Raw genomic sequence first — 24,079 nt, 5'->3', positions numbered from 1 at the left:
AGGCAACAAAAACAAAGAGAACACCTTCACAGAGGAATAAACAAGGGACATTTAATAACAGGGTCTGATTTTTTATTTTGTAAAGTCTCTCCCCTCTCCGCTCCCCCTCTTTTTTACCCAAAACTATGTAGCTTCTCTAATTAACTTTGATAGTTTTTTTATGTCCTGAGAGCTGCGCTCTGCCTGTGAAGGACGAGGTGACCCCAAAGAGATGTGAATGCAGCTATAAGCACAGTAACTTCCCCCTTCCACACCCCTCCACCCACACACCCCCACCAATCCAGTTTCTGTGCGACCGCCTTGAAATTACCATTAATGCGAATTTTTGAACTAATTCTGACAATATAAGCTTGGATCAGACAGTGGCTATCCATACTGGTGCTACTGGGTTGCTGGGGGAGAAGGAGGAAAGGTAGCCATGACATGGCATGGGGCGACAAGTAGCCTAGAGGTTAGAGCATTGGGCCAGTAACCGGAAGGTTGCTGGATTGAATCCCCGAGCTGACAAGGTACAAATCTGTCGTTCTGCCCCTGAGCAAGGCAGTTAACCCACTGTTCTCTGGAAGCCAAAGACGTGGATGTTGATTAAGGCAGCCCCCTGCACCTCTCTGATTTAGAGGGGTTGGGCTAAATGTGGAAGACACATTCAGTATTCAGTTGAATACATTTAGTTGGACTACTGACGAGGATGCACCCCGGGTCCGGGATAAAGGGAAAAAGGAAAGGGGCCCCTTTCCAGGGGTGCATCCTCATCTCCTGTCCTTCGTATGAGTAGATGATGAAGGAAACGAGCAGATAAAAGAAGTGGATTGAGACTTCAGAATCATGTAGCCACAAACCATTCTCTGCTCGAATTCTCACTTTCTTAGGAGGCCAAAAGAAATGCAAGAAAGACATGATATGTGAGAAACAGACGGCAATCTGTTTTGATTGTTTTCTACAGCAAAGTGAGAGAGAGTGAGAAAATATGAAGAAAAACAACAACTCAGAGCCATGTCTTTTTTCTCCGCAGAGTTTAATGAATGTGATATACCATCCATGCAGAATGGGCTTTAAGCACTCAGGGCCTCCGCTGTGGCTGTAAACAAAGGCTGTACACACACACACACACACACACACACAAACGTGCACACGCATACACACACACACACAGGCAGACCAGACGCTCCAGTGTTGAGGGATTGTATTTCAGCGAGGAGAGGAGAGAGTATGCGGGTACTCTGCGTACCCCTCCTTCTTCCACACATAATCGCTGCAGCTTGAAAGAGCTCATAAATCAGCCTACCACAATGGATTGTAGGGGGAGAAATGTGTGCCCCTGGCATTTTAAATGGCGCAGTGCCAAGCCATGGACAGGCCAATAATAATTATCTTTGTTATTCAAAGTGGCGAAAACACAGGGAGATGTTTGGCTGTTGGCTGGCTAAGAGATATACTGCGTACGCACTCACTACCCCGCTTTCCTGTGTCAGTGATTCAGAGGGTTGAGGCCTTGCTTTGTAATGCTGGGTTTTACTAGAGCCGCCGGTTATGTATGCAGTGTCTATGCCCACATACTGGTGGCTAACTGGTTACTGGTGGTTGCTCAACTGACTGCTGAGTTGACCATGCCACCTACAGAAGGTTAGATCTCTTCCTATAGCGTCTGATTTACTAAGCTTTTGTGTTGCATACATTTTCCAGAGGGAACTTTGAATATTGAATAAATTATAAAGTACAGATTAAGAAGTAGAAGTTCTGAAGGATAAGTGGTTTTAGCTCTCTCTCTTCTCTCTCTCTGTCCCCCCAGATAGTGGATTTCTAATCTAGATAATGCTCTGAGGTTCTTTGATTTGCACGGCAGAGTGTCCCAGATGGAATCATCTTGCCATAGCAGGCTTGGGTCACACTATGGGACGGACTCCATGGGTCTATGCAAATCCAATGCACTTCTCAAAACGCCTATCCAGGCCCTGTAAAGTAATTATCTGCTCTGGACTGAAAAGCATCCAAAGTAACCTAGTTCTTTCCGGTCTGACTTCTCCCCACGCGTCTCCCTGTCTGTCCTCTGCCTGGTGTAGCTACTTTCTCCACAGTGTTTCCTCCTCCAGAGAGGGGATCAATGTGTCTAAAGCAGGCTGCTAAAGTTAGGTGCTGCTGGGGTTAAACAGGCCTGGGTGATAGGGGTGGAGGCTCGTCAATCTCCTGGCTAGCCACTGCGATCTGGCCCTCCCTCCGTCTACCCTCCATTAGATTGATCGATGGTGGATCTATACTAACGCTTCCCTCCACTTTGTTCTCTCTTTGTCTCTGTCTGCTTTCTGTCTGCTCTCCTTCCTAACTGCTTTCCATTCAGTTTCCAACATGTAGCTCTTAAGGTGGGGGGTAGGTCTATAGAAAAAGTGCAAAGAAGTACTGCAGGACAAGTAGAACTGCTAAATTCACTGACCTTTAGTATAACAGAACTACATTTGTAACATTCTGTATTAGAACTCACCATTGCCAGAATGTCAATAAGAAGGATCCTTTAAGGCCATGAATGAAATGCGAGCAGCAGCCTGTAATATACAGTGATTGTCTGGTAGGACCCACATCCCTCTATCCCTCAAACTCGCCTCTCACTCTTTGTCTCCCCCTCTCTCACTGTCCTGTTCTTCATCTCTCTCTCTCTCCTTCCTTCCCTTTCTCTCCCTCTACTTCTTTCCCTTCTTCTCATTCTTTCTTCTTTCTCATATTTTTCTCTTTTCCCCACAGCTCAACTCTATTATGAGACATTTACAACTGCAGCATCATCCATCCATAGTCATTTCTGCCATCATCCTAATAATAGACCCTTCTCCCCCTCCTCTCCTCTCCTCCCCACAGCCAAGATAAAGTCCAAGTGTGCTCTGACGTTCTTCGCCTGTGCCAACGGGATACACTGTATCATCGGGCGGTTCCGTTGCAATGGCTTCAGCGACTGTCCTGACGGGAGCGACGAGAAGAAATGCAGTGAGTATCCCACAGCAACCACCTCCCATCCCATAATAACCCTGGCATAATACCCCATCATGACCTTAATGTACAGTATGTCATGGAAGCCACTCTCTATTTAACCACATACTGTATTTAAACACAGGTTGGTCTTGTGGACCTACTGTATGATCAGTGCAACTTGTCCTCTTGTAAGGATAATTTGGGAGCCAGCTTTAGCTGTAGTATGTAGAAGTGGTGGATTTGTGAGTGGGCTCACATGGATCCCTCTGTTCCTGTTTCTCTCCATCTCGGCAGAGCAGCTTCTAACGAGCCAATCACTCTCCATCGTCAGAGACACTGTGCCTAGCCTGCAGGCCCCCACGCTGATGCACATCTAATCTAGCCATTTAAATGGAACTGCACTCCTTCCGCGTGCTCTGTGCTACGAATGCCGCGCTCTGAGAACCGACCACTATGTCTCTACTGCCTAATTGTCTGGATATTCTTACAAGATAATTCAGCCTCATTCTGCTCAGGCTTGGAACAAAGGCCAAGCAGCACAAGAGTGCAAAGAGGATTCAGAAGTGTTCTGAGGTCTCTCATGCTAGTTGGATTTGTGTATCTAATCAAAAACCGAGATCAAATGGTTTTACTGTATCTCTGCAGTGTGATGCATTTCATTTTTTCATTAATTCCCTCTATTTCTTTGATAAATTGATCAATTGGACCGTGGTCAAGGTTTGAGGTTTCTCTAGTTTTTTTTAGGTTTCTCCCGCTCTTCAATTTAAGGAGCTGGTGGTTATAAAAATGAAACAAAAGAATGCCTACAGTTTGTTTATCTCATACCTAACCCCTGACCTCTAAGCTGTGTTGTGATCCTCTCACAGCAGGTAACCCTCTGGTGTGCCTGGAGGCCCGCTTCAAGTGTCGTAACGGGCGCTGTGTGGACCGCAGTTTCCTGTGTAACGGACAGGACAACTGTCAGGACAACAGTGACGAGGAACACTGTCTCACTACCGCAGGTAAGGAGCTACACACTACATAGTAACTACCCACTAGCTACACACCAGCTACATGCTAGCTACGTGCTAGCGATACACTAACATGGCTACATGCTAATGGTTTCACAGTCACAAGGCACCATACTAGCATCCAACATTGCTCACTAGGATTCAATACTTTGCTACCAATTGCAATCCAAGCCAACTTTGTAAACTTTAAGTCAGAAGCAAGAAGCTAGCTTGTTGTTCCTGCAGAGGAAGTTAACATGCACATGTGCCTCAATACACATCTCCCAGACCTCCGTGGCCATCCTGATATAGGCCGGAGTCAGGATCCATCAGGTGGGAACCGTGTAGAGGTCTGCCATCAAGACAAATTGCAGCACGCAGAGAGGAGAAGCTCAGGGTTTATTATCCCTCTGAGCTGAGGAAGAGGAGGGGGAAATTAAACTGCATAACACACACCCACAGGCACACACACACACAGAGACACAAACACACAATCTATGCCGCCCCCCCCCCCCCCCCCCCCCCCTCTGACTTTGCCTCTCTCTAGAATAAGAGCAGAGGTGCTGCAGATGACAGATAAGACACACAATATCCGTTTTAAGCCACCTGAAGTCATCCCACACTCCCTTCTTCCTCTCTACACTCCCCATCTCATGTAGTTAGAATGCTGTTTGGGTTACCTGCCTCTGACGTGTCTGATAATTACATCTAGCTTGCTCTCATTGTTTAACCTTCCATTGTTTTATTCCTGCAGTCTGATTTGGGCCATTTGTTAGAAAGCCGCAGAGGATGGCCTTTATGTTTTTTATGTATTTATTCATTGGGTAATGGGTTTTTGGAGGGGGAAGTGACAAAGTGGCGAACAATGCAATGTAGCAATATAAAATAGTGGTGAGGGAAAAATGGATACAGTTACATATCTAAATATTATTTTGGACGATATTATATTGATACTTTGATTGAAATAAAATAAAATAAAATAAAAATAATAAAAAGTGGGAGCATTTATTTTATTTTTTGCCAAGTGGCGTTAAGGGTTTATCATACCCGTACATGTTTACCAAAATGTGTGTACACGTATGCACAACAGTGGAATATTGGACTGTTAGCTTTCATACCTTTTAGAATTTTAACAAAGCTCAAACAATTTCTCCAACTGTCAACACATTCAAATGAACAGAGGATACATACCAGAGACACGTTGGTTGGGAATTGTGGGGAGGTGCTATGCGTCCCCCGCAGATGGTGGTATCAGAGCCGCGGAGCTATGTCACAATGGAATACAGGACAATCACTTATCAGCATCTATGGACTATGATTTACAGTTTCGCTAGCACTACTCAGCTGTACCTGAGCAAAAATGCAGGTATTTTTCATCCTATAGCTTGTTCTCCATCTATGTTTTCAGCCATTTTATTTCCATGACTGATCAAACCGAGAATCCAGGACACTCAATTTAGTATGATATGTTACGTTTGGTATGGTTACATAAGACAGAAGGTTACCTAAGGTAAAAACAAAATGCGCGTGGATGGGTGGGCATAAAATGTAAACGTCTAGCCACCCAAAGGTTCCGTGTTCCAATCTCATCACAGACAACTTTAGTATTTTAGCAACTTTGCAACTACTTCACTTTTTAGCTAACCCTTCCCCTAACCTTAACCCTTTAACCTAACTCCTAACCCCTAAACCTAACCCCTAGCCTAGCTAACCTTAGCCACCTAACTAACGTTAGCCAGAAAAAATGTGTAATTCATACGTATTGCAAATTCATAACATATTGTACGAATTACAATTATTGTAATTTGTTAAATAGAGGCAGAACTTTACCAAAATGATTACTACGTTGTTTGCTGGAAATAAAAGTTTTGGCTTTGATACCGGCAATACCTTTCAGATATAAAGAAAAGCTGGAAAAAAGTTGGCAGTGTAGTAAAGTTGGTGGAAAAACGTATTGCGTTGTAATCTAGGAAGAGCATGGGAAGATAGAGAATAAAGTGCAATAGAAACAATTGGAATAAAAGGCATGAGAGGCTAAGGTGGGATTTGAGATCAATAGAAGGAGAGGGATAGAGAGGGAGAGAGAGAGAGAGAGAGGCAGGGCGAAATGGGAGCCAGAAGATGATTGAATAGATAGAAGTGAGTGAGAGGGGATAGTAAGAGTGAGAGAGGGATAGCAGTAGTCTAGAGTCGAGCCCCGAGGCAGAGCGAGGGAGGGGGAGGGCTCTGTAATTCAGGAAGCAGAAATAACATTAAAGCCCATTCGGCAAAGCAGCGTTTCCTTTTCCTCACAAATCTGTGTTTGGGTGTACGGTGTCAGAGGGGGTTGGGGGCGGGTTGTGTGTTTGACCCCCCCTTTGCCTCATCACAGCAGGAGAAGAGCCCGGGGGCACAGACGTCCCAGACACACACACAAACACACTGAAGACCAGAGACACACTCTGCATGCCCAAGCACCAAACACATACACACACACACTAAAGCAATAATACACCCAGTATAACTCCCTGACCTTCAGCAGTCTAATATCAGAATGAGAAGTTTGTGAATGTGAAATAGTATGAGCCATGCAGAGAGCTGTAGATGAAGTGTTCTCTGTTAGATGGAAAGTTGGAGACAGTAATATTAATTCACAGAATGAAAGTTATTTCAAATCTGCTAGGAAGGGACATTTTTTGAAAGTATAGCCATTGAATTGTCTTTGTGTGTGTGAGAGAGAGTGTGAGAGAGAGTGTGAGAGAGAGTGTGAGAGAGAGTGTGAGCGAGTGAGCGAGTGAGTGAGTGAGTGAGTGAGTGAGTGAGAGAGAGAGAGAGAGAGAGAGAGAGAGAGAGAGAGAGAGAGAGAGAGAGAGAGAGAGAGAGAGAGAGAGAGAGAGAGAGAGAGAGAGAGAGAGAGAGAGAGAGAGAGAGAGAGAGAGAGAGAGAGAGAGAGAGAGAGAGAGAGAGAGAGAGAGAGAGAGATTTTTTTTTTTTTTGTTTTGGCACTCTGTGTGTTTGAATACTCAACACCTCCCTTCATAGTAAACTGTGGACATTCAACATAAACATTTTCAAATAGAGATTGTCATAAAATATTTACTTCATGTAGAGTATAGTGCACAAAGGCTCTGAAAACATCTTCATTATTGTTCACATCCACTTTCTACCAAAGCTCTGTTTCATGTCCCTAGTCCCAAATCGTACTCCTATTTCAGCATCCAATGAGCATTTGAATACAGATGCAATGTTTGTCAAATGAAAGTTTATTGGTCGTGTACACAGTTTAGCTAAATGTTTATGCACCTAACAATGCAGTAAAATGTCAAACAAGTACACAAATAATAATTTTAAGAAGTCAAGAGATGTTTGGAACGAAACCAATTAACAACCCAAATAGCACTGTAACACTAATCCAAATACAATCTATACATATCTACACATACATGTGGTAATGGTGTGTATAGACAGTAGGAATAGAAAAGTTATGTATACCAGTAGTTATAGAGGATAAGTCATGACTAGAACACAGTATATACATATCAAGTGGGTAAAACAGCATGTAATCATTAGTAAAGTGACCAGTGTTCAATGACTATGTACTCTACATAGGGTAGCCATCTCTCAAGTGCAGGGTAGAGTTGAGGATGGACAGAAACATTTACATTCATATCCCTTCACAACAAAACCAAGTGTCCTCCTCAAGGGTATCCTGCAGCATTCCTTGAAGAGGAACGAACTACAGTGACTTCCTTTGTTTACCACTCCCCCTCACATATACAGTACCAGTCAAAAGTTTGGACACACCTACTCATTCAAGGGTTTTTCTTTATTTTTACTATTTTCTACATTGTAGAATAATAGTGAAGACATCAAAACTATGAAATAACACATATGGAATCATGTAGTACCCAAAAAAGTGTTAAACAAATCAAAATATATTTTATATTTGAGACTCTTCAAAGTAGCCACCCTTTGCCTTGATGACAGCTTTGCACACTATTGGCATTCTCTCAACCAGCTTCATGAGGTAGTCACCTGGAATGCATTTCAATTAACAAGTGTGCCTCTCTTTAAAGTTAATTTGTGGAATTTCTTTCCTTCTTAATGCGTTTGAGCCAATCAGTTGTGTTGTGACAATGTAGGGGTGGTATACAGAAGATAGCCCTATTTGGTAAAAGACCAAGTCCATATTATGGCAAGAACAGCTCAAAAAAGCAAAGAGAAATGACAGTCCATCATTACTCTAAGACATTAACCTGTTTGGGCTGCAGGGGCAGTATTGAGTAGCCAGATAAAAGGTGCCCATTTCAAACGGCCTCGTACTCAATTCTTGCTCGTACAATATGCATATTATTATTACTATTGGATAGAAAACACTCTCTAATTTCTAAAACCGTTTGAATTATATCTGTGAGTAAAACAGAACTCATTTGGCACAAACTTCCTGACCAGGAAGTGGAAAATCTGAAATCGATGCTCTCTTCTAGGTCCTGCCTATAAATGGGAATGATACGTATTAGTATACGTGCACGTCATACACCTTCCCCTGGATGTCAAGAGGCAGTGAGAGAAGAAATGGAGTGTTTATCTTGGTCTGAGATGGAATAAATCCTCTTGGAATGACGTGTCACCCATTTCCTGTTTTCAGGAAGGCGCAAGGAGGAACCGGGGATTGCCTTTTGAAAAGCTGTCGTTATAGGCGACTACTATGTCCGGCTTTGATTTTATTTGATACATGTGACAATATCATCGTAAAGTATGTTTTTTCAATATAGTTTTATTAGATTTTTGAAATTTATTCGGGACGTTAGGCGTGTTGCGTTGTGTGCCTTTGTTCAGAAAGGAGAGCTTCACGCCACTTGGCTAGTGCGCTTGCTAATTCAAGAGGGAAAAAGGACGTTCTAAATCCAAACAACGATTGTTCTTGACAAAGGACACCTTGTACAACATTCTGATGGAAGATCAGCAAAAGTAGGACCCATTTTATGATGCTATTTCATATATCTGTCGAACTGTGTACTATTAGTTTTGCGCCCAGGTTTTGGGCACTCGGTCGCCATAACGTAAGCCTTATGTCGTAATGAAGTTATTTTTAGAATTCTAACACGGCGATTGCATTAAGAACTAGTGTATCTATCATTTCCTATACAACATGTATTTTTTAGTTATGTTTATGAATAGCTATTTGGTCAGAATATGTGTGTCAGAAAAAGTGTCAGAAAAAAATCCGGACGTTGTGGGAAAAAGTAGCTACGTTAGCACAATGTATAACCACTGATTTCAGCTCTAAATATGCACATTTTCGAACAAAACATAAGTGTATGTATAACCTGATGTTATAGGACTGTCATCTGATGAAGCATATCAAGGTTAGTCAAAAATTATATATCTTTTGCTGGTTTGTTACGATCGCTAACTTTTGCTGCTGGGAAATGGCTTGTGTTTCTGGCTATTGTGGTAAGCTAATATAACGCTATATTGTGTTTTCGCTGTAAAACACTTAATAAATCGGAAATATTGGCTGGAATCACAAGATGCCTGTCTTTCATTTGCTGTACACTATGTATTTTTCAGAAATGTTTTATGATGAGTATTTAGGTATTTGGCGTTGGTGTCTGTAATTGTTCTGTCTGCTTTCGGTGCAATTTCTGATTGTAGCTGCAATGTAAACTATGATTTATACCTGAAATATGCACATTTTTCGAACAAAACATAGATTTATTGAATAACATGTTATAAGACTGTCATCTGATGAAGTTGTTTGTTGGTTAGTTTGGTTGGTTCTTGGTTAGTTAGGTTGGCTTTGTGCATGCTACCTGTGCTGTGAAAAATGTCTGTCCTTTTTTGTATTTGGTGGTGAGCTAACATAAATATACGTGCTGTTTTCGCTGTAAAACATTTTAAAAATCGGACATGTTGGCTGGATTCACAAGATGTGTACCTTTCATTTGCTGTATTGGACTTGTTAATGTGTGAAAGTTAAATATTTCAAAAAAATATATTTTGAATTTCGCGCCCTGCACTTGAAGTGGCTGTTGTCATATTGTGGCCGGCCTCGGGCTTGCAGCCAGAAGAAGTTAAGGTCAGTCAATCTGGAAAATGTCAAGAACTTTCACATTTTCTTCAAGTGCAGTCGCAAAAATCATCAGGCACTATGATGAAACTGGCTCTCATGATAACCGCCACAGGAAAGGAAGACCCAGAGTTACCTCTGCTGCAGAGGATAAGTTCATTAGAGTTACCAGCCTCAGAAATTGCAGCCCAAATAAATGCTTCACAGAGTTCAAGTAACAGACACATCACAACATCAACTGTTCAGAGGAGACTGCGTGAATCAGGCCTTCATGGTCTAATTGCTGCAAAGAAACCACTACTAAAGGACACCAATAAGAAGAAGAGACTTGCTTGGGCCAAGAAACACGAGCAATGAACATGAGACCGGTGGAAATCTGACCTTTGGTCTGATGAGTCCAAATTTGAGATTTTTGGTTCCAAACGCCATGTCTTGGTGAGACACAAAGTAGGTGAACGAATGATCTCTGTGAGTGTGGTTCCCACCATGAAGAATGTAGAAGGAGTTGTGATGGTGTGGGGGTGCTTTGCTGGTGACAATGTCTGTGATTTATTTAGAATTGAAAGGAACACTTAACCAGCATGGCTGCTACAGCAATCAGCAGCGATATGCCATCTCATCTGGTTTGCGCTTAGTGGGACTTTGCTGCTTCAGTAACCAGGGTCGATATTATGGGAGGGCCTTAGCCCGTCCTACCGCACCTCCTTGCCAAATAAACTATTGAAATATAGATCATTTATTTGACCGCAACACGCGCCGACAGAAAGACGCATCAATCTCAGTTAAACCATCCGAGCAAGGGAAACAGCGCCCCTCTGTCTCAGTATGTGTAGAACATGTATCTGATGCTCTTACGAATTGGAAAGAAGACATTGCACTAAAGTAAATTAATTTTAATCAAAATTATGTAATTACTCCTGTCTAAATAAAATCATTCAATATACTTCAACAGGGAGCATGACTTAGCCACAGATGATCATAAGCTTCTTTAATAAAAATAGCTGTGGATTGTTTCAAATCATAAGTGTGTTTGGGAAGCCCACAATTTGGTTATTAGGCATGGCAATAGGTCTAGCTGATTGTAGCGGCTGTCAGTGAAAGCATCTAAAATATGTGTGAAGATAATGTGTTTTGAGTATAATATAAAATGTTGCATCAAGAAGAAGGGGAGGGGGGTGTGGTGAAGATATGGTCTGTCTCCAGAATGCCTCCATATGTGCCCATTTGGCAATGTCTTCTTTCTAATTGTCTTAACTCACCACGTACACCACCATTTTTTTCTTTGCCTCACACAAGTCAACAAAATCTGTTTCTAACATCCATTGTGAAAGATCATTCCTCAGTATTTGAAAAATCTTTCCAACACTCCTGACCTCAATAATCACCAAGCCTCTGTGTGAATGAGCAAAATATCATGATCTGATGATTTCATAAAAAACAGTTTTTTGTCCCGAGCGCACTGGCGCAGGAAGCTTTGAGGTCCCGGAATAGGCTAGTTGATACACTGTTGAGAGTTTGTTAGCGACGGCTTCGGGCCGGACCCTGTGATAATATGGTACAATGTTGAACTTCACTAGCAATAGCTCAAGTCAAGACAGCTAGAAAGGGAGGCAGACAGGCGGAGAAGAGAGATTAATGTGATTAAAAGAACCAGAATTTTCATCAGTATATTTTCTACTTTTATTTGTTGGCTTTAGGCCTATGTATTTTACTTAGTTGGTGATGGAGGTTATAGGCCTACTGCTGCATTAGTCCATAGGCTATCACTGAGTTCTAGACAATCATTTCTTTAGCTGCCAATGGATCACAGTGTATCAATGTGAGAGAGAATAAAGTAGATCACACGTCAAAATGTTGATTTATGACCCTATGTCCTGCTGAAGTGTGCATGCCCATATTTGGGCTTCCTGTCAGGACATCCTGGTGGTTTGGGGGGCGGGGTTTAGGAAGTGACCATATGTTTGGTCATCCTGTTCCTGTTTCTCACGGTTTAGAGTGTGAAAAGAGTTTTATGATGTTTCTGAAGTTGTCATGATGTTTGATGTCTAGTGTCCTGTTTGGAGCGGGTTGGGGGTAATGAACATTTCAAAGAGTAAGGCCCCCCCCTATTTTATTGCCCTCCTGGTTGTTGTCTATGAAACACGAATGTCCTGGGGTATTGGGCTTTGCAGACGCCTTATAAAGCCCCAGAACAATACATGCTTAAGACTGTACAAGATTTTAAAAATAACCATGGATTTTGTGATCAGTGGCAAAGCAGTGATGACTGTAACAACTGAAGCAGGCCTTCGGGTGGCCCATAGAGCAAGGGCGAAGTATCAAGCCGCAATATATGATGCGCCAAAAAAACGTTTTTTAAATGTGTATAGAACCCAAATACCGCCCGCAAATGCGCTGAAAGATCAAGTGTTGATGTCTAATGGACAGCTGTGGGGGTATCGGTTTGATTACCTGGCCTGTAGAGTGACCCTCTATACGGTAGCTGAAGGAGAAGAATATACAGACCTGACTTTAGGAGTGGAATATGGTGTTGAAGACTGGTCGGTTTTTCGCAAGGTTGTGTGTCCTGAACTGGGCCTTATCACCAAGGGGTATAGTGTGTTCACGGGCTACGAGACCCGTTGGGAAGGTACCCCTGACTCCTCAGGAAGAATATTTCACAGGGTGAAAATACAAAGAAAGAATGGACGTCCGTGCGGCTGCGTGGAGTTCTATATCGGCACCGAGGAAATCCGCAATCAAAACATCCGGGAGGGTGGCCTGACTGGTGATTCCAGGCTACGTATGCTTATTCCTTTTAAAAGTTGGGATGTAATGGAATTGAACATGTTGCAGGTGTTGGATGCTCTCTTTGTACAGAGCCTACAGCGGCAGAGCCTTGTTCATTTAAAGAAGTGCATAATCTATACGAATCGTGAAGATTACGATTCAAAAGAGTCTCAAGAAGATACAGCTTCAGAAGAAACCTAAGTATGCGGCCTCGGTTAACCACGCCCAGATACCCAAAGGCCTGGTTCTACAATAAAAGGAAAAAAGCAACCAGTACTTCATTTCATCATATACCATGGATATCCGTACCATCTACGACGACTCCGCTACGTCATGGGGCCCCGACACTAAGGACACTATGCCTCGCAGCCCTACACTCTACTCCCCCCTGGCAAGACCCGAGACACCCCCTACCTTTACACAGCCTGAGGATGTGTTTGATGGGGTGGCCAGTACTATTTTTGTGGATACCATCAAGGCCTCTGTAGCTACACTTTTAGACGTGGTGATTGGAGAATATATATGAGAAAAATGCATCGGCTGTGAGATCAATCATCCCAGCCAGCGTCGTCATCCTTGCCTATACGACCCTCCTAGATACTACTTTTTCAATCATTTTGAGGAGCTGGTGAAAAGACTGTGGTCCTACAGGTTTATACCAGCGCTGGTCATCGCCCTGGAGTCTATGGGTCTTGTGCCGTCTATCCCTAGAGTTTACGGGGTAACCGAGGCCTTCCTACATGAACTGAAGGAGGCAATCTTCATCCACGAGAAACTCAAAGAAATCCGACACACCCTGGTGGACGACAACAAATACAGGGAAGCTGTGGTGGCTGATGTGATGCTTTTCTGGCTCAATAAATCCCAAGAGACCGAGTGACATTTTGTTATTTAGACGTAAAGCTATGGGTAACTATGTGTCTACGATGTTGGAGCGAATAAATACCTTTTTTCTTTTGAGAGAACTTACAAATGTTATGCATCAAATTATTGAAAATAATGTGAACAATGTAACGTTCTACACGACCACCAATACAGGTGTTATTGTAGAGCGTGTGCTAAAAATGGAGCAAATCATGAATCATGTACGACATACGGGCGAGAGTTTGCAATGGACACAAATGGTATCAAGGCTTGTTGATGATTCTGAAGAACTAGAAATAACTTTGTCTAAGATTTTACATTATTTGTTTGAACCACCATTTAATGTGAACGTGTATCATATTTGTTGTTTATATGCTTATATATCAGACGTGTGTGTTTTAAAAATTCTGCGACACAAACCTGTAAATCTAAACCCAATATATAGGGTGTTGCATGCTGTGATTGTTGAGAAAACTGGGACTTGTATCTTGCAACGAATCCTGAATTGTCTGTATACGTAATACTTGGTGCATTCTTAAAAAATAAAAATTCTCAAACTGAAATGTTGTCGTTATTTGAAAGTGGCTCATTAAAGTTATTGTACCTCAGAGAGGCAAGAAGGATGGCTGAGCAGCTGTTGAAAAACATTTACTATAATCCCGCTAACCCCGGGTCTTATGGGGGTAAAGAGCGTTTACAGAGAGCTATAGCCGAAGAAACAGGTAGCCTGTTAAGCGATGCTAAAATGAATGAGTGGTTATCAGAGCAGGATGCCTATACTCTCCATAAACCTGTAAGAAAACAATTTCCAAGAAATAGAGTTTTTTCTACGCATCCCTTGTCCCAATTTCAGGCGGATCTATGTGACATGCAGGCCCTTGCCGATAAAAATGATGGAAATCGCTACATGCTAACGGTTATAGATATTTTCTCTAAATTAGCCTTTGTAAGGGTGTTAAAAAATAAGAGCGGGGCAGAGGTGACCAGGGCCTTTGACTCGATCTTGAAGGCAGGAGGCGCACCCAAGAAAGTGCAGACTGATGGCGGAAAATAATTTTTTAATAATACATTTCAGAAGCTCATGAAGAAGCATAATATAGTACATTTTGCTACAGGCTCTGATTTGAAAGCTTCAGTTGTTGAACGCTTTAACAGAACTTTGAAGGAGCGGATGTGGAGATATTTTACAGCTCACAACACGCATAGATATATCGATATAGTTCAGGATTTAGTAAAGGGTTACAACAACAGCTACCATAAGAGTATACGTATGAAGCCCTCGGAGGTCTCTTCTGAAAACTCTTTTCAAGTCTTTAAAAATCTGTATAGTTTGTTCCCCCTTCGCCGTTAGAAAATAATTACTTAAATTCATCGTGGGTGACTTGGTGCGTATATCGAAGTTGAGGGGGGTTTTCGACAAAAAATATGAGCAAGGTTACAGCGATGAGTTGTTTACAGTTACAGAGTGTCTGCCCCGCATACCCCCGGTCTACAAGTTAAAAGATTATGACGGGGAGATTATAGAGGGATCTTTTTATGAGAAGGAATTACAGAAGGTCCAGTTGGGTAAAGACAAAGTCTTTCACGTGGAGGAGATTCTAGATCAGAAGAGAGAAAAGGGTAAAAAATGGTTGCTCGTCCGCTGGAAAAACTGGCCCCAAAAGTTCAACAGTTGGGTATTGGAGCACGATGTGGTGGAGGCAACGGGGGTTAACTTAAACCCTCATGCATGATAACTAGCGCATCATTCGCGTGTACACAGTAGTGCATCATGGAACACAGCGGCTTCTACCTGACGCTCCCCAGTAATGCGTCTGCACATATATATCGTAATAATCAGAGTTCTAATTATACAACCAATTTTCCAAAGCCTATAGAGTTATCAGAGGCTTGGGAAGTAGGTCTCAGCGAGATTACATACCCACATAGTTGGTATAATATCAAAGATAAGGACCGTGATTTTTATTGCAAAAAGTTATCGGGAAACCTGCGAAACTTATTAAGCTTAAAAAAGGGTTCTATAGAACCGTCGACAGGATCGTCTCAGAGTTGAATGAACACCTAACCCTGAACAAGATGGAAATATTCCTATTCTACAACCCTATCCATAAAAGGATACAAATCTCAGGGCCTGCTAACGGTGGTATAAAGACCAGCGGTAATTTAGCCTACATGTTGGGGATGGGTCCCAATAAATGGACGTATGTGAACGATAAATTATTCCCATTCCCTGCGGATATACATGCAGGATTTTACAACATATTTGTGTATACCGACATCATAACCTATCAAAGGGTCGGAGACACCTGTGTGCCCCTCCTGCGAACAGTTCATATAGACGGAAAGGATGGGGACATCGTCACTGTCAATTATGCCAAGCCGCACTACGTACATGTCAGCAAGAAATATATTGAAAACATTCTGGTTGAGCTTAAAACGGATCAGAACGAAAACATTGAATTTACTTATGGTAAAACGATTGTAAAACTCCACTTTAGACCCACCAAAACCTCTCTACATATATAATATTTGTATTATATTTATAAACATCATACAAATAAAGGGTTATGGAGCACCATCATCTCGACCCTAACCGTTATGTTTCATACTATGTGGATCAAGTTGGTAATGGACTACCCGGCTATTATGGATCACCGACCATGTATGGTTCGGGGATAGGCGGTATATTCCGTAACCTCTTTAGGATGGTTTTACCGTTTATGAAGAGAGGCTTCAGCATAGCCAAACCACATTTAAAATCAGCGGCTAAAAATATAGTAAGTGAGGTTGTAGCCAATGCTATGACCCGAAGGGCGTCACCAGATGCGGAGCATCAAGAAGGCTCGGGGCTTATGATATTGTCTCGAAGACCAAAAAAGAGACCCCCAGGTTTAAGGCGCAGGCCGGCACCTAAAAAGCGGAGGTTAACGGTTAAAAGAACCTCAGTAAGTCAAAGACGGGGTAAAGTGAGGAGGTCTGGACCAAAAACGACAAAAAGAATACTCGGAAGTATTTTCTAAAAGAATAAGTGACATGGCTCTTTTACACCGAATGTCCTCTGAAGCTATAAAGACAGGACTCGATCTTTTCACGGCACCGTTAACGCAGCATTCAATAGATAGGTCCAGTTATGTGGAGATAGCCCCCCTCTCGGCTATTACCGATAACGGGCCTATCGAATTTTTCATACCAGGCCACGGTGACAACTATCTGGACCTCAACAACACCTTGGTGCATTTACGTCTAAAAGTGACCAAAAGAGATGGCACAAATATTGCAGGCGATGCCAAAGTGAGTCTCATTAATTACCCCTTGGCCACCATCTTCTCCCAAGTGGACGTGACTTTGGGTGAACGCCTAATCAGTCAAAGCAGCGCCACATACCCTTATAGAGCCATCATGGAGTGTTTACTAAACTACTCCGAAGACACAATTTAGCGCCGGGCTGTTTAGCAAGGATACTGCAGGAGCCTCTATGGAATCGACAGACCCTTCCACTGGTGCAAACAAAGGACTGGCGGCACGCGCTCGCTACTGCGCCGAATCTCGAGAGTTTCATTTGCTAGGCCCTATACACTCTGACATTTTCTTTCAAGAACGGTTACTCTTAAATTCGGTTGATTTAAGATTAAAATTAACCAGGGCCAAGGATGAGTTTTGCCTGATGTCTCCCCAAGACGGGGATTTTAGTTTGAAAGTGTTGGGGGCCACCCTTTTTATTAAAAAAGTGTCTGTATCTCCGGCAGTACGTCTGGGTCACTCACATGCTTTGATGAAAGGAAATGCCCTTTACCCTCTCCAAAGAATTACCATGAAAACCTTTAGCATACCTGTGGGCAGTAGAATCTGCAGTCAAGAAAACCTATTTCTAGGCCCTTTACCTAGATATGTGGTTATAGGTCTGGTTGATCACGCCTCTAATACGGGCAGTTTAGATTTAAAAAAACTTTAATTTTCAACACTTCAATGCAGAGTATGTAGCTCTCTGTCAGGACGGACGTCAGGTCCCTGCTAAGGCTTTCCAACCCCAATTTAATAACAACATATCTGTGCGAGAATTTTACAATCTATTCCTGGCTACAGGGAGGCATCAAAAAGATCTCTCTTTACCTATTGACAGAAATTATTTTGCAGAGGGTTACACGTTGTATGCTTTCAATTTATCCCCTGATGATGACACCTCAGGAAATCTGTCTGTGTTGTCCCAAGGTAACCTCAGGCTTGAAATGCGTTTCCGTACACCTTTAGCCTGTACGGTTAGCATGATTGTTTACGCATGCTCTGATTCAATCTTGGAAGTGAATGCCCGAAGACAGGTCTTAGTGGATTATTATTAAGAACCTTTGAGCAAAGACATGAATACCCAAGAGTTGGAAGGGCTCATGAGCCGCTTGATTGGAAAACAATTTTGTGGAGTGTTGGCTTGTGATGAATTACCTATTGAGAAATGGCCTGAGAGGCCTGCAATGTTTATTGTCAATACCCATCCTAAACACATGCCTGGTGAACATTGGCTAGCTATGACATTAGAAGAGGAAGGTGGAAGAAAAATCTCAACTTTTTTTGATTCCTATGGCTTTCCCCCCGGTTTTTCACATTTCCCTAAATCTATTAAAGATTTTTTGACCATAAACGGTTCAAAGATCTACTACAGCATCAAACAAGTGCAAGATAACCTTTCCACTACATGCGGTCAACACTGTGTATTTTACCTGTGCCAAAGAGCCCGGGGAGTTTCTTTTGAAGATGTTATGTCTCTTTATAAGGATGATTTAAGAAGTAATGATACCCTTGTATCTTGTTTTGTTAGAAAATATCAAAAGTGTTCAAATGTGTGTCCTTTAAGACCGTGTAATCAAGGCGTATGCTCACGTCATATGTTTCAAGAATGCCACAAATGTTAAATTGCTTATTTTTCAAATAAAAATTTATTGAATTTAATCATAGTCATTCAAAAGTCATTTTCAAAAGTCTAACCACCCCGAGAGATCGGGATTAGGAAAAGGTCCTGAGACGTTCAGGGGAGTAAATTAGTTATCATCATCCCTTTCATAGGGGGGCGGGGTCGTTGGGGCATCTTTAGGGGTGCTGTATCTCGTTGAAGGTTTTTGTTTTAAAGCTTGAATCTGTTGACGAAGCTTATGGTTGGGTACACCCGAGAGGGGAATGTTGAGGATTGCCAGGGCCTTAAGAAACTGACGCCAGCCGGGAGGCCTTCTGTCATCAGCAACCTTGTGGGCAGCCGTGGTACTTTTAAGCAAGTCAAGCATATGTGAACCCCTGACAACAGAGCCCTGAAGGATAAACTCTCCAGAGTCGTTCCAAGCAGCTATCCCCTTTGAGTCTTTTATCTTGTTCATAATGTATTTAACATTCTTCCTGTTACGTAACGGAACATGTGTCAGTAGGTCATGCATAACTTTATCTTCAATTGGCATTTGAGCTTCAACAGACATATGATCTTCAATAGGTAAGATCGCAGGTACAGGCCTTACAGGGGCATGGCTATCGCTAGGTTCGACATCGGTTAAAGGGTCCGGTAGGGAAAGTGTTAAATGGTTAGTCTCTCTCTCCCCTTGTTTTACCAGAGTCAAATACCTTTGCATTATGTTTGTGTATTTTTTAATCTTATCATAGGGGTTCAATCCTTTTCGGTTCAAAATAGCCTTCATGGCCGTATCCAAATCATTTTCCGCTGTTTGTCGGATATTTTCAGGACCCTGCATTTGTTTTTTAAGTCTATCCAACTCTTGTTGAGGCACCAAGTACATTTTATTGGCCATCACACTCTGTGTTCAACCCCCACGTCTGGCAGCAATAAGGCTGGTGATGAAGGGCAGGGCTATACTTAGTAAAGGCAGAAGAAAACCCCCAGACTGTTGTATGCTATGTCTTTTCTTTTGAAGACTGGCCCTTTTATTGGCAAAGAGTTTGATCGCGGTCTTTTGTCTCTTTAATTTTTTCAATTGGTTCAGGGTGAGTGGAATGCGTCCTTTGAGAAGATTCAAAGCAATCTCACATAGGGCTACTATGAGATCTGAAGAACAGCGACCCAAGATGGCCTTCCGTTCTTTAGCTGTAGACCCAACTAGCCTTCTCAAGAGGGGCAGGTTTCTTTTTAAACGCAGAGACATAACGTTTACTTTTTAGGAAGGTATGCAGCAGGCCACTCCCACGGAAACAGACCTGTACGTAGCCTAAGGTGTTCTGGAGTATTTGCTTTTAAATCCACGATTAAATAAGAAAATGGCTCTTTGGTAGCATCCTCATAGCTCTCCATAAAGTATGATTTCCTTCCAGGGTACATCTGCTGAGCTAGAGTGCTAATTTGCAGTTTGTCTCTAGGATTTTTAAACAATACCATGTAGTTGGCGTTCAAGCTAATGGTACGGCTATTTTTACCTTGGTGAAACACATTCTGGACCAAGTAAAGCACGGACAGGTTTCTATGATGAGTATATTGGGTAAAAGCTCGTGCAATTTCGGGGTGTTCGCTACCCGCAAATAGCATATCGTCCAAAACCAGCAGATTGTTTTTATGTGGTGGGAGAAGTTCATCATCAGACAGAGATTCTGGTATTCCTTCAACAAACTTGATTTTTATTGTCTTCAATAATTCATCATACAGAGGTTGGTAACAGGAATAACACCATACAATATTGTCAGGCTTTTGAGATAACACATGTTCAGAATTCTCTAAAATACTTTTTACAAAAAAAGTTTTACCACTGTTTGAGGGGCCTGCAATTAAGGCCGAAAAGGGCAGTTTTAAACGTGGGTCAAAATCCTCGACAGCCGTCATTATATCTTAAGCTTTAAGACACACTGGGGCTTGTAGCATAAGTCAGTAGCCAAAGGGCAATGTGGTACCGTCAGGCAATAGCTGTCTCTTGTCATAGACTACCCTGAATCTTTTAGTGAGTGGGGCGTTTCTTAGATGGAACCCCTTTTTATCCCTCACTATTTTTTTGTAGGAGCTCAAAATCTCCAAGTCACTATTCCTGTCATTTACGAACCCCTCGACCAAGCACGTGATTGATTCCAAGTTTACACGCGGGGCATTTTTGTAGTTTTGAGTCACGCCTTTGGCTTTCAACACCACGTGATTGTCTTTAGTCCTAAAAGCATAGCTTTTGGGGCCACATGAGGACCATTCTGTAATATGGTCACCCTCTTCGAGTTCACTCGTTAAACCCCCAAGATAGTTGCTAAGTGGGGGGTTCCAATCCCCCTGTTTGCTTACATAGACCACAGAGTCTGTGTCGTGGTAAAGAACCCGCCTCTGAAGCTGTTCCATGAGGGTGTACAGTTCAAGTCGGCCATAGGCTGTGGTAAATGCTGCAAGAAACACATTTACATTACCTGGGGGTAGAACCCACTTTTTGTGGCACCGCCATTGCACCAATGCAATGTCTTGACTCAAGAAGGAAAAATGTGAAATTTCGTATTGGTCCGAAAAAACAAATTCCAAAAATTCTTCGGGGTCTTTAATGATCGAAGTTGTTAGCATATTGCATCTCTGCGCTAATTTCCCCCAAAGGGAGTTCAAGTACAATTTCGACACATTTCTTTTGGTTTTGTTGACCTCTATTCTGTCAGGGTCAAGAAGTATGCCTTCTCTGTCATGGTAGTCTTGAATGTACTTGTCTTTACTCTCTTGATCTGTGACCGATGCAGGATAACCTGAAGCCATCTGCTTACATCTCAAGAAGGTCTTGATGTACTCTTTAAAAAGTGTGTCTGATTTCCTGGAAAAGTTCCACACTCCAAAGATTTTGGCCACACGATACCCCTTCTCTAAAGCCTTAGAGAATTCAACGGTGACCCATACACCGGTCAGGGCTCTTTCTTGATCTGTGTGATCACAAGGGTTTTCCTGGTTGTTGTTTTCACTGCATGTGCAACAAAGGGGAAAGAAAAGTTTTCCTTTAGGACCCTTGTAAGGCAACACAGGTATAAAAAGCGGGTAGACAGGCGGGTAGACAGTCGCTTTGATTAAACCAAAATAGTTTTGGGGTACGTCAAAGTCGCGATGAATAATTTCCGGATGCCCTATAGGATAGCATGAGGAACTCATTACATGAGGATATAGGGATGTAAAATCTACATAGCCTATTGTCTCGTCGGGTTGAGCTACATAACGCAATGTCAAAGCATTGGTCCGGCCTCCAAACAAGGCCTGTCGCGGTTCCAGGGGCTCTGGAGGGTCATATTGGGTAAGGAAGGCCTGAACATGAGGATCCGCCTTTTTGAGGGCTGTCCATTCGTGCTCCCACAAAACCACAACTTTTAACCCGTAAGTAGCCTGTAAAGAATTCAATTTGTCTTGAAACTCTTGGTACATTTCCCCAAAAGTATTTTGGGTTAGGACACACATGGCCTGGGGAACAAAGCATAATTTACAACCGTGGAAGAAACAACAGTTGTACTCATACACTGTCTCAACCCCGTCAATCTGTGTGTATCCATCTACATGGTAAGAGCCAAACGACTTCTCCCCCCGATTCAAAGCATGTTGGATAAAAATATCTTTATCCTGGGCCAAGTACTCCAACCATTGAATGGAACCACTAGAGTAGGCCTTGAATTGGCGTCGGTAGTTGTCTGGCGATGGGATAGCTATAGATGCTGGAGTTAGATAGTGTGTACGATAGGTTTTCATGCACGCGGATGCAATAGTTGTACAGCTCCAGGGGTCAATGCCCGCATCTTTGATTACCTCTTCTCTGAATCTGAGGCATCCTTCACGAAGTATAACCACGTCATTGTCACAGTATGATTCCATCTCTTTATGGAAATCAAAAGTGCCATGTCTTACTGTCTCGTACCACGTCATGAATCTCTCACGCTCTTTGGGAGACATTTGATCACACCCGTACATTTCGGGGGAGGGATAAGATCCTATATAATGTAGATTCTCCTCGGATGTGAAGAAGTGTGGGAAATATCCTTTGACAGAGTTTTCAAAACCCAAGGCCTCTGGCAATTGAGCCAATCTCATGGGTAAGAAGCTTAAGGTTAAAGCTTAAATTCTTGTTAACCTTTTGTCAATAGGGGGTGCTATTTGCACTTTGTAATAATTTCGTTCCCAAATTAAACTGCCTCGTACTCAATTCTTGCTCGTACAATATGCATATTATTATTACTATTGGATAGAAAACACTCTCTAGTTTCTAAAACCGTTTGAATTATTTCTCTGAGTGAAACAGAACTCATTCTGCAGCACATTTCCTGTCAGGAAGTGAGATTTCTGAAATCGAGGTCCCTGTTCTAGGGTCAGTTTATAAGTCCCCATGTAAGCTATGGGGCTACATGCACTGCATACGCCTTCCTCTAGATGTCAGTAAGCGGTGAGAATTTAAATGGAGTGGATTGCACCATCTGGGCCACTATAAAAGCTCATGGAACGGAAGTACCGTTCTTTTCAACGGGGCGCCTGGCGCAAGAGGGACATCACAATGGCGTCCTGCAAAAGCTTTCGTTTTAGCAGTTCTATATCTCCGGTCATGTTTTTATTCGTTATAGGTGTTAAAGACATCATAAGGTAGTTAATTTAAACCGACTTATAGCAGTTTATATCAGTTTATTGCGATTTTCTGGGATTTCTTTGTGACGCGCTATCACGAGTTGGACACCTCTCCAGTGGGTGGCTATCGTTAGCTGCTATTTCTACAGGAGAAGAGGACATCTTTCAACCAAAAGACGATTGTTCTGGAGAAAGGACACCTTGCCCAAGATTCTGATGGAAGCTCAGCAAATAGTAAGCAGTCTTTATGCTGTTAATTCATATTTATGTTGACAAATGTCAAATAATAATTCCGCCATGAATTTCGGTGCGGTCTCGCTTTAGCGCACGCTGTATTGCGCAGTAACGTTAATTTTAAAAATCTAACACAGCGGTTGCATTAAGAACTAATGTATCTTTCATTTGCTGTCCAACCTGTATTTTTTTAGTCAAGTTTATGATTACTTATCGATTAGAATAGGTGCCTCTCCAAGATGGCGCCGGACAGATTGCTTGAAGTTTTGGCCACTAATCACATTGTATAACCACGATTTGTGCCGCTAAATATGCACATTTTCGAACAAACCCTATATGCATTGTGTAATATGATGTTACAGGACTGTCATCTGATGAAGAATATCAAGGTTAGTCAAAAATTATATATCTTTTGCCTGTTTGTTACGATCGCTAGCCTTTGCTGCTGGTAAATGGTGTTGTGTTTCTGGCTATTGTGGTAAGCTAATATAATGCTATATTGTGTTTTTGCTGTAAAACACTTAGAAAATCTGAAATATTGGCTGGATTCACAAGATCTGTGTCTTTCATTTGCTGTACGCTGTGTATTTTTAAGAAATGTTTTATGATGAGTAATTAGGTAATACACGATGGTCTCTGTAGTTATTCTAGTTGCTTTGGTGAGAGTTGTGATGGTGGCTGCAATGGTAA

The 24,079-nt window shown here is 42.3% G+C and overlaps 1 protein-coding gene across 1 annotated transcript in view; it reads left to right on the top strand.

Annotated features, from left to right (window-relative positions):
- Positions 1-1,607: 1,607 nt before the first annotated feature.
- Positions 1,608-24,079, top strand: part of LOC120065905 (low-density lipoprotein receptor class A domain-containing protein 3-like) — a 75,854-nt gene continuing 53,382 nt past the window's right edge. Inside the window, exons 1-3 of the mRNA XM_039016949.1 lie at positions 1,608-1,623; positions 2,845-2,970; positions 3,822-3,956. Coding sequence (XP_038872877.1) covers positions 1,608-1,623; positions 2,845-2,970; positions 3,822-3,956 — 277 coding nt within the window. The remainder of the gene's footprint in view (positions 1,624-2,844; positions 2,971-3,821; positions 3,957-24,079) is intronic.

The sequence above is a fragment of the Salvelinus namaycush genome, chromosome 21 (assembly GCF_016432855.1).
Source record: "Salvelinus namaycush isolate Seneca chromosome 21, SaNama_1.0, whole genome shotgun sequence".
Lineage (NCBI taxonomy): Eukaryota > Metazoa > Chordata > Actinopteri > Salmoniformes > Salmonidae > Salvelinus > Salvelinus namaycush.
Note: the sequence above shows the minus strand (reverse complement) of the source record. Positions and strands in the feature narration are given on the sequence as shown.